Raw genomic sequence first — 15,004 nt, 5'->3', positions numbered from 1 at the left:
GTTTTGTGTGACTGTGTACATCCACCGACAAGTAAAGTCACCAGGCTATCCGTCTCAAAAAACCGAAATCAGGACTAACTCATTGAACTGCACCACCGCGACTGGTGACGCAACTTTTCACCGTACCTGTGGCTTACCATGCCGTCAGAAATGACGTAGTGCACGAATTACGCTCCCACAGGAACCATCCCGAGTTGCACACTCTGGTTTATGTACTCTTGATTATACTTATAGTGTACATCATTACGGTTTCCGTTCTTATCTGCAAAAAATCCAGCCTACACGTTTTTGTTTTGTTTTTTAATTGGTGAAATTCTAGCCTGGCCGTTCTTCGGCGCCCGACAGTACTGTATCAAGAGTAGATAAACAAGAATGTGTAACTCCGCATCTCTTCTGCACAATCTGCACATACCCCAGCCCACGGTGGATATTTTTGTTGACGTCCCACCTCTCCATGTCGGTCGCCATCATCGGGGGTGCTAAGAATTCCTGCATATGCACTTCATACATGTAGTATATGACTGACTGTACATGTGTGTACCCCGAACACCTAACCCGAGTATGTGCCGTCGAGTACATGCCGTCTAGAGTGAAGAGGGTAGGAAAGAAGCACATCAACAGGAACTGTGATGTACATGTAATGGAGTTTAATATGTACTCTTATTGTACGGATCCTCCACTGAGAACATAATAATGTACTACAGTTGTTTTGTAGTAGCGACTATTACTGTAGAAATTGAACTTGGATGTTGAGCCAATGACATGTACCGGTAATCATGGATAAAAGGAAGGACAAAAATGTTATGAGTTATGACTAAAACTGTACTGTCCACCTGTTCAACTGGTGTTGAATATCTCAGTACTCCTTGTCAGTTTTGTGCCATGTTGTCGCACTAGCTGACTGTATAATGATCTGGTTACAGTACATTGATGGACAGCTTAGTCATATCTCGTAACATTTTTGGTCTTTCGTGTTTATCCATTATTTTGCAGTGATATCTTTTTCCCATGCTGGGCGTGTATGTCGTACTCTTGCTTGTGGCCAGGGAGTCATGTACATGTAGTACCAAGAGTACATAACCCCCCCCCCCAGAGTGTGCAACGCCTGATCCAGCTCTGCATAGGGTCTTGGTCGAACGTAATCGGATCTTTGCGTCATAATATCGTTACACATATCTGAGGGGAACCCGGGGAGTCGCGGGTACTCTCGGATCAAAAACACTGGTGCCCTGCCTCGAGACCGGCCTTGCACTGGTGTGGAGTGTACGCATGACATCAGAAGATCCGATTCCGCTTATGCTCTTCCCTGCATCTATTCCATAATTTAGTACTTTCATTTCTAGGGTACCCTGTAAAGAAGGCCTGTGGGGATTGCCCTATCAAAAGCTTTTTTGCGATGCGACGCGATCTGCGACCGACGCGTGCGATGCGAACTCGCGAAATACCATTCACAGAAGAAGTCAGTGATGCGACAACATCTTGCTGATTTGGCTACGTCACCATGATATTCGCGCGGTTTGATGCAACTTGTACAAATTTATAGGCAACTCTTGAACCTTTGTACAACTTTGCTGTAGAAAAGGTCAAAATCGTACGCCAAATCGCTTGTCGCATCGCATCGCAAAAGTTGAGCCAAGCTCAACTTCTGCGATGGCCCAGTTGCAGCAGTTGCGTGGGGTGCGACATGGCTGCGATTTGGGGTTTTCCCGGTTTCGCGTCTGTCGCATCGCAAAAAAGCTTCTGTGAATCCCGCTTAAAGCCCGATTCACAATACAACTTTCTGCGACGCGACACGCGATTTGCGACAATTGCGACAAGAAACTGCCTGTCGCGAGCGCGAGCTGTCGCAAGCTGTCGCAGAAGTTGAAGAAAGTTCAACTTTTGCGACACGCGACATACACAAATGGAGTACAGTTTCGACCCTGGGTGCACGTGCAGTGCACGTGCATAGTACTACTTGTGCATGATGATGTCGCAAACATGAAGAATATTGTGAACCGTGTGTCGCTGTCGCAGCTCGTAGCATGTGTCGCAAGTCGCATGTCGCGTCACAGAAAGTTGTACCGGTATTGTGAATCGGCCAGCCGCATGAGCCAGCAGTGCAGTGGTGTTTCTGACAAGCACAGAAAATTTGAACAAAATCCACAAGGATTTACCGTGAAAAGACCGATTTCTACTTTTTCCCCAAAAAGTTGCGATATGATTGTTACATTCGATCTTTGCAAGCTCATAGCAGCCGTATGGATAAAAGCAAGAGTACATAACTACTGTAGTTATGTACTCTTGATAAAAGCAATCTCACTCCAATTTTCAGAGATGATGTCTGGGATCTATACGAGCAATTAAATTGTCATTGGACGAAATCAGAGCAAGTAACTTGAAAATTTCACAAAATTTTGACCCCTGAGGCAGTGAAGGTAGATCGCCACCTTAAGATGCACGACCAACGCATATGGCCGATTGGTTTGCAGGCCTGCCTGCGAATCATGAGGTCCCGAGTTCGAGACCCGCGCTGGCAGCAGGGAGCGTGTAAAAAGACTTTTTACGCGTGTTGAACTGCGCCGACACCCACGGTCAACTGGGTACTCACAGCTCGAGTGAGGATAACAAGGATGCAGTTTACAGGGTTATGGGCCGTTACACGCCCGATTGGTTGAGAGACTCACCTCCTCTCCCCTGACTCACTTGTGAGGTCTGCATTCGCCACTAAGGACAGTAAGGTGTAAAGGCATAGTGGTGGCCTGCGGAAGCGAAGGCTATAATAGCTTGTGTGTTTCTGAACATTCAAGTGATGCTAACGCGGATCCCGCGAATATTATTTATTATTAGCGAGGTTTTGCATTCCGAAATTCGGCAAAAAGATTCGGCACGCGGGAGCGAGGTCGAAAATGCACACGAAGATTCGGCGTGTTTGTTCGGAAAAAGCTCACTTTGCCGAAAATATTTTTCGGATGCATTTTCTTGTAGAAGAGCGCTAGCGCTTGCATTTATTCAAAGAGGTTTTTTATCTCGGCATCGCTTGGCAGGCGTCTTTGGCGACATAGCATCGTCAGCTACCTTTGATTGCTCCTCTCCACTGCCTGCCTACTCTCTTTCGCCTGGAGTGTCCTCACCGTCATCTGTGTGGCTGAAAAGACTATGGCGACACGCATAACATTTGACTTGGGCATGGAGTTGGTTTTTCTGAGGCGACTGAGGGGGCAGGTTTGGCCCTCGACTCTTTGGGCGATCAAAGTTCGTTGGAATCAGCAAGAAAAGGAGCACGGGACGGGACGTTGCTGATGCTGGGGCTCACGAAATGAAAACACATCATTTTCGACTTGCAAAACAAACGTTGGTGCGAAAATTCGACATTTTGATGTTCGACAAATGACCGAAGAACGCTGTACCGAAATTCGGAATGCAAAACCTCTCTATTATCTCCGACGTGATGCGCATTTTCACGTAAAACTCCAAATAATTTCGACGTGAGCTGTGCATGCAGGTCACTGGCAGTGCCAGTTGCATGCACTCGATCGTACTCGCGTTGTTTTCAGGTTTTCTAAAATGAATGGTATAAAAAATAAAATAAAGTTGAAAATCCCATGACAACAGCAGAAAGATTGCACCAGGGAGTCGTAAAATACCACGTATTCACTTGGTGACCTGAGTTGTGGGGATGTTCAGCTGTGGGCTACAGGTGAGATTCTTTCGTTTGCATGTTTTTGTCTCTTCCTTGTGGACACGAATGTATAATCTGTAGCATACCTAAGTGCCCGAACTGACCCGATAAATTAGGTGGTCGACACCATCCTTTTCATCCTAGTCTGCCCACGATGCATTGTCTGTTCACTGTGACAGGATATTTATTGAAGTCCTGAAAATTTACGTGTGTACCTAGTATGTATCATCACCGTAGATGATGTAAACCTCCATCCTCAAACCATACTTTGTCTATGTGCAGATCGATGTAAGAGTGGTAGTGCCATCATGGTGTACAGGCCTATGGAAGGTGCAGTGATCCATGGAATTTGCAAACTGCTGACAATGAGACAGGCGAGTGTTACTGAGGCGACGGAGTCATTCCTGCATGTTATTATGACACGGTTACACAAGGCATCAGGTACTGCAAATCTGCTACGCCAGGAAGTGTGCCAGCTGAAGGCATGCAAGGGTGCTGATATTTCGCAAGCATGGCAACAAATGCTGTCCGTCATCGCAACAGCTATTCCCGAAGTGAAAATCAATTGTGAAGGTCAGTGCGTTTTGCATGCATGTTGGAAAAAAATTGGCTTCTGACTAGGTATGCATAGGTATGCAAACGCTGGCTTTTGAATACTAGTACAGTCTCTGCAACCACCAGTCCTTATATGTTGTCTTTTTCTTTTCTCTTCTTCAGATTTGGAAGTTACATCTGCAGTGCTAGCGAATCTGATAAGCTACCTGCATGCCACGGCTGCCGCTGCTATCAGGAAAGCGTCAATAGCACCATCCAAAGCTGCTGAAGCCATCCCCGAACCGGTGATTGACAATTTGTCTCACCTTGCTGAAAAGTACCATGGTGGTTGGTGCTTGGTGGCCGTGCGGCGTGAGCTGGAAGGAGCAAGGTGTCGCAACGACAACTTGCTGCAGCTTATACCTTTATTTGGCAAGGATGCCGTGACAAGCCTTCAGCCTTGTTTGGAGAATTCAGGTGGCCCGGCGTGGCTCGGAAGCTCTGTATAAGACACCATACGTCACAGATAAAATCAACTGAACCAGTGATATGTGAATTTTGCGCTTGTGTGTGTGTGTGTGTGTGTGTGTGTGTGTGTGTGTGTGTGTGTGTGTGTGTGTGCTTCTGTGATAAGTGGTATAAGCAGTCCACAGGGTATTCACCTTGAGTGCATTCGCCGATAGTGTGACTTTCGTCGCACAGAACCTTCTTCAGTTGGTCAGGTGACTCGGCGTGGCTCGGAAGCTCTGTATAAGACAAAATACGACACAGATAAAAACAACTGAACCAGTGATATGTGAATTTTGCGCTTGTGTGTGCACGAGCATGCATGTGTGTGTGTGTGTGTGTGTGTGTGTGTGTGTGTGTGTGTGTGTGTGTGTATGTGTGCTTGTGTGTATGCTACTGTGATAAGCGGTACAAGCAGTATACAGGATATTGACGGGTATTCACCTTGAGTGCATTCGCCGATAGTGTGACTTTCGTCGCAGAGAACTTTGCTCAGTCGGTGAGGCGACTCGGCCTTACGTTTCCCGAAGGCAATGTGTTCAGAACAGTTATGAACAGCTATGAACAGTTAAGAAATGACAAATATTGTTTGCAGTTCATGGGCCATATAGATGTGAAACACTTTGAATGCAGAAGAATGAGGATAGTGGCATCAAATACTGCATGGATTCTGTTTGATATGCTACTTTTTTTTCCCTTCCATGGAAAGGTGAGTACATCGTCGAACTTCATCTCGAAACTTCACACAAACCTAGAATGGAACTTGGACAACATGAAGGGGCCATGGGCATGGTGTGTTTAGTGGAGAACTATTCCGAAAACAGGGTGTCATTCGCATTGACTCAATTCAAATTTGAGTACATTTCGTGAATAACTTACCTTGACATTCCGTCGTCTCCATAGCAGTGAACTTCCAAAAAAAAATTAAAAGCCATGGCTCAACCTAAGGTAATGCGTGGTACGTATCAGAAACAACCAGCTTTCGCTCTGGAGATCCAGAATAGCCTCGAAGCATATAGCAAAAACAATTGAGAAAAAGAAGATGACGACGACGTTTCAATCACGCTTCAAATTTCGCGGGTCGAGTGCGGCAATCCTCGGATCGTGAAATGTGTGGCGTGTCGCCTCCCGGTATTTTACGACTCCCTGGATTGCACTGCGTAAAAACGGTCGGCAAACGATAATTCAAAATAATTCATTTGCAAATGCGTGACAAGCTTCTTCTTGCTTGTGTAGAGCAAGGAACGTCTCACTTCTGGCCAGTGAAATGGACCTAGAGCAAGAAGTAAAAGACATTCTGTTCAAACAGAAACCACCCTTAGATGTCCACGAGTTCCAGAATGGCGACCCAATTGAAGCGAAACGCGTCAGCTTACTGGCAATTTCCAACCTGTATGGCTTGACGGTGGTGGGCGGTGAGAAGGAGTTTCGTGTCTTTATGACGGGCAAGTTGCTTGCACCTACAAAAGGATATGACGGTGTTCCTGTTGCGTTGCCGTCAGCTGGACTGTGCCACCTCGGGTTTTCATGTGATGAGTTGACGTTATCTGCCTGTTGCTTTAATGGTGACACGCTGAGCATGTACTTCTATGACGTCCGTGCAATCAGCAAGACCAAGCCCAATATATTATTTTGTCAGGTGGAAGTGCCGAGTGAGCTTGTTGATCTAAAATGGCACCCAGCAGAAGCCACCAAGTTTGCGGCTGTTTTCGGCGACGGAGGGATCGGTCTGTATGAGATTTATGTACGCGATGGCGGAAGGAGGTCACTGCAGCAGATTCGCAGTGTGCCACCGGATTCCGGAATAAGTTGCCTTTGCTGGAGCCCCAAGGGCAAGCAGTTTGTTGTGGGCAAGCGGAACAGCACGGTGGAGCAGTATGATATGACATGTCAGCTGAAGAAACAGCACGGCCGGCCCTCGAGCGATGTGTCGTCGCCAGTGCGTGACATATTGTGGTACTCAACATACGAGTTCTTTGCCGTATTCGACCAGGTGGAGAATAATGAGATACGGCCGCGGGTTTACGGCCTGCTGGGCAAGAAAGGTGGTGATATGTCCTGGATTAATTTTGACGACATCTACTTTGGAATGGGAAGCGCACATACGCACTACACGTTTGTTGCCATCAGCGAGTGGGATATGATCTTGTCAGTGTCGTCGCGCTCTCTGGAGGTGGTTGCTATTGGCAAGAGTGCTAATGGCAAGTGGCAGCACTGGACATTTGAAGATACCGGTCGTGCTGAACTGCCACTTGCTGGTGACGATGAGCAGTACCCAACAGGTCTGGTGGTGGACAGGACATCGACAGAAGGGTTGCAAATGGACGAGAAATCCCTACCTCCTGCGCCGATTGTGATGATGTACTCCTCTCTTGGCAAGCTGTGTCCGTATTCGCTGATCAACAAACGTCCAGGCATGCCTAGCATCAACCAGAGTAGTCAGAAGCGACCACCAATGCCTGCCAACTTGCAACAGGCCCAGGCTGCCCCAACCACACCGACAGCAGCACCCAGCTCAGCCCAGAATCAGTCTCCTGCAACGATCCTGTCCTCGACTGGAGTATCCAAGCCTCTGGGTCAGCCACCAGCATGGACAGCAGCAGCAGCGGTGCCGGCCAATGTACCAGCTCCACCATTTTCTATTTTGGGACAAACTCCCTCTAGTACTTTGGCTGGTGGTATGTTCTCCAGTGCAGCCAAGCCCGTCAGTCAGCCACCACCATCACAATCACCGGCAATAAAAATGAAATTCGGAGGAGTCCCATCAGCCGGATCTTCAGCTTTGCAGCCAGCGGCATCTGTTCAGCGTCCAACAGCACCACCCGCGGAAACAGAGGTTCGGTCACCTGACACCTTGCAACAGGCCAAGCCTCTGGACCAGCCACCACCATGGACAGCAGCAGCAGCAGCGCCTGCCAATGCACCAGCTCCACCATTTTCTATTTTGGGACAAACTCCCTCTAGTACTTTGGCTGGTGGTATGTTCTCCAGTGCAGCCAAGCCCGTCAGTCAGCCACCACCATCACAATCACCGGCAATAAAAATGAAATTCGGAGGAGCCCCATCAGCCGGATCTTCAGCTTTGCAGCCAGCGGCATCTGTTCAGCGTCCAACAGCACCACCCGGGGAAGCAGAGGCTCAGTCACAGGCCAGGCCTCTGGACCAGCCACCACCATGGACAGCAGCAGCAGCAGCAGCAGCAGCGCCTGCCAATGCACCACCTCCATCATTTTCTTTGTTGGGTCAAACTCCCTCTAGTACTTTGGCTGGTGGTATGCTCTCCAGTGCAGCCAAGCCCGTCAGTCAGCCACCACCATCACAATCACCGGCAATAAAAATGAAATCCGGAGGAGCACCATCAGCCGGATCTTCAGCATTGCAGCCAGCGGCATCTGTTCAGCGTCCGACAGCACCACCCGGGGAAGCAGAGCCTCAGTCATCTGACAACTTGCAACAGGCCAAGCCTCTAGACCAGCCACCAGCATGGACAGCAGCAGCACCTGCCAATGCACCAGCTCCATCGTTTTCTTTGCTGGGACAAACTCCCTCTAGTACTTTGGCTGGTGGTATGTTCTCCAATGCAGCCAAGCCCGTCAGTCAGCCACCACCATCACAATCACCGGCAATAAAAATGAAATTCGGGGAAGCACCATCAGCCGTATCTCCAGCTTTGCAGCCAGCGGTAAGCAGTGGAACAGGTTTATCGGCACTGTCCTCTGCTCAAACAGCCCGCACTCCACTCTCTGCTGCTGCTGCTGCTGCTGCTGCAACGACATCGTCGGCAGCAGCAAGTACTGCAGCGGCATCTGTTCAGCGTCCAACAGCACCACCCAGGGAAGCAGAGCCTCGGTCACCGTTGAAAAGCAGTGTTACTGACATGCTAGCTCTTTTAGAGAAGCAGATTGCCTCCACCATCTCCAAGCCAACGGTGTTGATCGGCAATCAGAAAGACCTAGAAATCCTACGGGCTCGCATCAATGAGTTAACTGACACTGTATCAACCGTTGATACGGACAGGAGTCAACTGTCCCAACAAGTGTCAAGCTTGCGAGAGGGCATACTGGAGTCACATGCACGTCTACAGGAGGCTGAAGTCCTCCATTGCCGCTTCCGCGATCCACAGCAGGTCAAGTTGCTACGCAACCGGCCGCTTGACTCATCGTTAGAGGAAAAGAATGCTGAACGACTGAAGACGTCTCGGGAGATAAAGCGTTCCATCATTGAGTTGAACAATATTCTTGACTCAGGATGGCAGCGTCAGCACGAAGCTCCTAAGATGCGGCAGCCAGCATTAGGCGATGTCTACAAGGCCCTAAAGGTACACCGCCACACCATTGTGAAGCTTTCACAGGACCTAGATAGCATCAGATCCAAGACAACAGGCATGAAGCTGTCCACCGTGCCCATGTACACATCAACTCCGGCGCCAAAGACATTGCAGAGCATTGGCACGCAGCATGGCCATGCTGCCCACTTGACTGGGGCTAGTCGCAGCAATCAGAGCAGTGGAACTTCTCGGTCGTCATTCGCTTTGAATGAATCGCGTGTAAAGCAAGTGTATGCCCTACTGTCTCAACGAGCTGCCAACCAAGCACCGTCTTTTCATCAAGAAAAGGTCTATACTCCCAAGCCACGTACGGACCTCGCTGCTGCGGGTCGAAGTAATGTCGGAGTGCTGGCTACATCTTCTGGCAAACCTGCTAGTTCTGGTAGTGCTGGTCCTGGTGTGGCTGGCCTGCGTTCGAAGGCACTGTTCTCTGCTGTTGCACCGAACTCAACAACACCATCAACAAAACCTGCTCCAACTGGTTTGTTCTCTACTGTTACAACAAACACAACAACAGCATCAACGAAACCTGCTCCCACTGGTTTGTTCTCTACTGTTACAACGAACACAACAACAGCATCAACAAAACCTGCTCCCACTGGTTTGTTCTCTGGTGTTACAGCGAATACAACAGTAACAACATCCACAGTGCCTTCTCAAAGTGGTTTGTTCTCTGCCCTGACAACTAGAACAGCAACAGCGGCAGCAACCACAACTGCATCAGCAAAACCTGCTCAAGGTGGCTTATTCTCTACCTCAACTACTGTTTCCAGTACTCCTGGTGGTGATGCTACTGGTGTGAAATCACTTGCTACTCCAGCTACAAAACAACAGCAGTCACGCCAGACAAGCCCGCCTAATGCAGTATTGAATGCCGGTGCTACTGGGCCTTCTGCTGCTTCTGTTAGTTCTCTAATGTCTGCTTCGCCTGTTTCTCCCGCTGCTGCAACTGCTGCTTCCACTGTTGCCTCCATTGTTGCCTCCGCACCAGCACTTGGATCAGCTCAAATCCCTGCCAGCGGTCTTTTCTCCAGTCGAAATAATGTTGGAGTGCCGGCTCCATCTTCTGGCAAACCTCCTAGTTCTGGTAGTGCTAGTCCTGCTGGGGGTCTCGTGGGATCCAGCAGCATGCTATCTGCGCTGGGTGCATCACTCTCCAGTTCATCTTTATCTTCTCAAGCTGGCAGCGGGGTGTCTTCTGCAGCCACCTCAGCTACACCAACATTGTCTTCTAAACCCGGTGGCCTGTTCTCTGCCCCGACAGCAACAGCAGCAGCTTCAGCAACAGCGGCAGCAACCACAACTGCATCAGCGAAACCTGCTCAAGGTGGCTTATTCTCTGCCCTGACAGCTACAACAGCTGCAGCAAGCACAACTGCATCAGCAAAACCTGCTCAAGGTGGCTTATTCTCTGCCCTGACAACTACAACAGCAACCACAACTGCATCAGCTAAACCTGCTCAAGGTGGCTTATTCTCTGCCCTGGCAACTACAACAGCAACAGTGGCAGCAACCACAACTGCATCAGCAAAACCTGCTCAAGCTGGCTTATTCTCTTCCTCAACTACTGTTTCCAGTACTCCTGGTGGTGATGCTACTGGTGTGAAATCACTTGCTACTCCAGCTGCAAAAGAACAGCAGTCACGCCAGACAAGCCCACTTAGTACAGCATTGAATGCTGGTGCCACTGAGCCTTCTGCTGCTTCTGTTAGTTCTCCAACTTCTGCTTCGCCTGTTTCTCCCTCTGCTGCAACTGCTGCTTCTACTGTTGCCTCCGTACCGGCACTTGGATCAGCTCAAACCCCTGCCAGCGGTCTTTTCTCCAGTAATGCGACGACTGGCAGCACTCTCCCGTCCTCTGGTATACTGTTCAATGCCGGCAAACCAGCTGGTCCTGGTAGTGCTAGTCCTGCTGGGGGTCTCTTTGCAAATGCATCTGCTGCAGGATCCAGCAGCATGCTATCTGCGCCGGGTGCGTCACTCTCCAGTTCATCTTTGTTTTCTCAAGCTGGCAGCGGGGTGTCTTCTGCAGCCACCTCAACTACACCAACATTGTCTTCTAAACCCGGTGGCCTGTTCTCTGCCCCGACAGCGTCAGCAGCTTCAGCTACACCTCAGAGTGGCGGGTTTTCTTTTTCAGCAGCAGCAAACACACCTCAGAGTGGCTTGTCCGCTGCTCCTGCTACGGCAACATTATCAACCAACCCCCCTAGCGGTTTATTCGCTGCTCTTTCAACAGTAACTACGACAGCAGCCACAACACTAACAGCTTCATCAAAACCTTCTCAGGGTGGTTTGTTCTCTGCCCTGACAACTACAACAGCAACAGCGGCAGCAACCACAACTGCATCAGCAAAACCTGCTCAAGGTGGTTTATTTTCTACCTCTACTTCTGGTGGTAATGCTACTGGTGTGAAATCACTTGCTACTCCAGCTACGAAACAACAGCAGTCATCCCAGACAAGCCCGCCTAATACAGCACTGAATGCTGGTGCCACCGGGCCTTCTGCTGCTTCTGTTAGTTCTCTAATGTCTGCTTCGCCTGTTTCTCCCGCTGCTGCAACTGCTGCTTCTACTGTTGCCTCCACACCAGCATTTGGATCAGCTCAAATCCCTGCTGGCGGTCTTTTCTCCAGTAGTGTGACTGGCAGCACTCTCCCATCCTCTGGTAAACTGTTCAACGCTTCGCTCTTCAGTTCTTCTGCTTCCCAAGCAGGCATTGGTGGGCAAGCTAAACCTCCCGGTGGCCTGTTCTCGACTCCCACAGCGACTGCTAGTGGTGGTGTTGGTGCGGCGGCGGCCACTGCTTTTGCTCTTCCGACTGCTGCTGCGAGTGCTTCGCCAGTGTTCGGGGGTTCATCAGCCCCGTTCGGTGGGGCTGCGTCATTTGGTAGCAGCACTCCAGCTTTTAGTAAGGGTCTGTCACTGGCTGGTGGGGCTGGTAGCACAGGTGCATTTGGTGGCGGAGCAGTGTTTGGTGGGCAGGGAGCTCAAACACTCCAGGCCTCACCTCCTCAACCCGGCTGGACGTTTGGCGGCGGGTCATCAGCCCCTGCTCCGGGTGGTTTTGGTGCCGTGGCTGCCAGTGGTGGTGGGTCTGGTTTTGCTGCTGCTGCTGCCGCCAGTGGAGGATCCGGCGGCTTTGGTGGTCTCGCTAATGCTGGACAACAGCAGCAGCAGACCCCTGGTGGAATGTCAATGAACATGAATGCGATTGGTGGATTTGGTGGACACAGAGGTTAACTGTTTTATCGGTGTTAGTTTTCTACTCTTTTGAGTGGGCATTTGCTCGTTATTTGACTCTTTTTGTAAAACGCACTGTGTGTGTGTGTGTGGGTGGGTGGGTGTGTCCCGGTCTTTTTTTTGTCTTTTACTGAATGTTACAGAGGTTAACTGTTTTATCGGTGTTAGTTTTCTACTCTTTTGAGTGGGCATTTGCTCGTTATTTGACTCTTTTTGTAGAACGCACCGTGTGTGTGGGTGTGTGTGTGGGTGGGTGGGTGTGTGTGTGGGTGGGTGTGTCCCCGGTCTTTTTTTTGTCTTTTACTGAATGTTACGTGCTAGCGTAGTTTCCTTTGCTTTTTTGGATCTACATTCTATTTTTTAGCGTCAATGAGAGGAAGAATGCCATACCTCCCTTAGCTCTTCCAATTGTTTCTATTATTACCAGCAATGCTGTACTGTGTATCACCACCCTGTGCAGCTGTAACTACACTGCAGATGCACTTGCCTGAAATATGTAGTCGTGTGTGTGTGTGTGTGTGCGCGCGCGCGTGCGTGTGTGTGCCAACCTGGCGGAAGGCTACCTTCTTGCCAAAGCATTTGGAAGTTGGACTAGTTTTGGCTCCACAATCCAGTGTGTCGTTACTATAATAGCTTTCATGGCTGATATGAGGTTGTTGGTATGTCTGTTGGCTCTGGGTTCCCAGTACTCAGTAGCCGAGGCTGGTTGGTAAAGTAACTCCAATTTCACTTCAAGGTGCCAGTGCATCTAGCGTCTGTTTCTATCAAAGCATCGTGCTGTCTATTGGTTACCCCAGCAGATGTAGGGTGTGCATAGGTAACTGTCTTGGCCGTTTTATGCCGATGTACTCCGTGTGGTGTTGACCAGGTGTGCATTGGTGGTCGATTCACATGGCTTCGCCAGTTGTGTGGATTAGACAGTTATCTGGCGCAAGTCTTGATCTGTCTCATTCGGATCTTGTTCGCTATCGTTGCTATAAGAGAAATCATTGGGTGCACATCCAGTGCATTCGCAGATTTGCGTGCTTCTCTTGCGACGGGCGCATACATGGTGTGTGTGTGTGCAATCGTGGACGACGTCGTGGCGGAGCGGCTTCCTAGTGGCAGTGCTGACTTCTCTCAAAGTTTGTCAAACTCTCTCTCTTCTACTCTCCCCTGTCTCGGGGGCGGCGTGGCCAAGCATTTGGCAGCTGTACACCAGGCCAGGTGTGTGTGTGTGCGTGTGTGTGTTCCCATATGGTGCAGTGGTATGCGCAGTCGATTTCCAATCGAGAGGTTGCGGGTTCAATTCCCGACGATTATGGTCGCACGCGTCTTTCTCCTCTTTCTCATTCTCCTAGCTCTTCTTTCATTCTCCTCGGTGGTTAGTACTGGTTACCAACAGCCAGTGTATGCCGGAGTGTGGTGTGTATGTGTAAAAAAATGGAAAAATGGAAAAATGAAAAATAGGGATTCACTGGCCAGAAAAAGCCACTTCAATCAGCTGTGTGGTGGATACCAGGCTAAAATTAGTGGCGGTCAATTCATCAGCCTTGCAAGCTGTTGAATGGTGTAATCCCAGCACAAGTAAAGTTGCTATGTCTACATAGCTGTTCGCTATCATCGCTTCCGCGATGGGCAGGTCTGAGGTCTGAGGTGTGTGCGACAGCGTGTGTCCATGTACGTGTGCGTAGCCGGCCCGTGAGGAGCACAGGGCCTAGGCCGGGGCATGTGCCCCGCCCACAAAGTTTCACTTTCGTTCAGCTTGTGAATGTTTGGGCCTAATGACTAATGTAGATCTACTAGTAGCCTGTAGAGATAGCAGTTCAGTCAGTACCTGCTGTGAAGCCAGATCAAGCGCCGGTATGCCAAGGCCATCTCTTTATGATTGTACCGTTTTAAAAGAGTCTATGGTTACCATGGATAAAACTAGGTATCCATGGAAATCGCATGGTTTAGAATATTCGGAATTAAGGTGGCTCACACCCTCTGCGCGAGCATCGTTTGAAAAGTGTAGATTTTCAGTAAATTTTTCGGTAGCGATGATTTTTGTGCGATCAATCGTTGTAGGAAACGTCTTCTCGCTTTTCTGCAATTCTGGCGACCTAGCTAGAACCTGCTGCTAGTGTCCCTCTTCACTCGTTCTTTCTATGAAAGGGGAAGGCAGCACTCGCAGAAGATTTTCCAAGAATGCAATGTCGACTGGTGTTCGTACCATAAGAAGGGAGAAATCAGAGTCCGCTCTTGAATCATGCCTGAGTATTAGAAAATTATTTCAGAACACGCTTGTGTAGATTTCCTGCCAGTGCCACTGACATCTCGCGGCCTTAAAATAATATTATAACTTGCTCGATCATCTCCCGCACTGACTGGCAAATTCGCCAGGTAGCTGTGGATGGATCGATTCAGGGAGATCGAAGGTAAATACATCGAAGCACTTCAAACACGTTTCAAGACGCACTTCAAATTTTGTAATTGTGTCTTGAAAATTGTTTAGAACAATTCGGCGTACTTCAATACGCTGTTGAATTGTATCTGCTTGGGAGTCTCGACTGTTTTATTGCTGCATGGCTTTCCTCAACACCGTTCACTGTACATGTATCGCGGAACGCAGATTGGATGGCATTGGAGGTGAATTTGATAATTTGTGACTGTGTCATCAACCCGAAGTGAGGACATCAAATATCAACAGGGACGCTCCGAAAATCACAAACTCTGAAATGGTCGTACACACTGGATGGTATTCCACATTC

At 49.2% G+C, this 15,004-nt stretch overlaps 2 protein-coding genes across 2 annotated transcripts; both read left to right on the top strand.

Annotated features, from left to right (window-relative positions):
• The first annotated feature begins 3,631 nt into the window (after positions 1-3,631).
• LOC135820475 (uncharacterized) lies at positions 3,632-4,988 on the top strand. The gene is made up of 3 exons (XM_065333627.1): positions 3,632-3,679; positions 3,944-4,234; positions 4,379-4,988. The coding sequence occupies exons 2-3, from the start codon at positions 3,970-3,972 to the stop codon at positions 4,702-4,704; spliced, it is 591 nt and encodes a 196-aa protein (XP_065189699.1). The 5' UTR covers positions 3,632-3,679; positions 3,944-3,969; the 3' UTR covers positions 4,705-4,988.
• A 911-nt stretch (positions 4,989-5,899) lies between these two features.
• On the top strand, positions 5,900-12,765 carry LOC135820459 (pneumococcal serine-rich repeat protein-like). Its single transcript, XM_065333626.1, has one exon. The coding sequence runs from the start codon at positions 5,970-5,972 to the stop codon at positions 12,270-12,272; it is 6,303 nt and encodes a 2,100-aa protein (XP_065189698.1). The 5' UTR covers positions 5,900-5,969; the 3' UTR covers positions 12,273-12,765.
• Positions 12,766-15,004: the final 2,239 nt, after the last annotated feature.

Source organism: Sycon ciliatum, chromosome 1 (assembly GCF_964019385.1).
Source record: "Sycon ciliatum chromosome 1, ocSycCili1.1, whole genome shotgun sequence".
Classification (NCBI taxonomy): Eukaryota; Metazoa; Porifera; class Calcarea; order Leucosolenida; family Sycettidae; genus Sycon; species Sycon ciliatum.
The sequence above is the reverse complement of the archived record's forward strand: the minus strand, read 5'-3'. Positions and strand labels throughout refer to the sequence as shown.

Coding starts and splice junctions, on each gene's coding strand:
- LOC135820459 (XM_065333626.1), top strand. CDS start 5,970: ATGGACCTAGAGCAAGAAGTAAAAGACATTCTGTTCAAACAGAAACCA.
- LOC135820475 (XM_065333627.1), top strand. CDS start 3,970: ATGGTGTACAGGCCTATGGAAGGTGCAGTGATCCATGGAATTTGCAAA. Junction 4,235..4,378: donor AGTGAAAATCAATTGTGAAG/GTCAGTGCGTTT, acceptor TCTCTTCTTCAG/ATTTGGAAGTTACATCTGCA.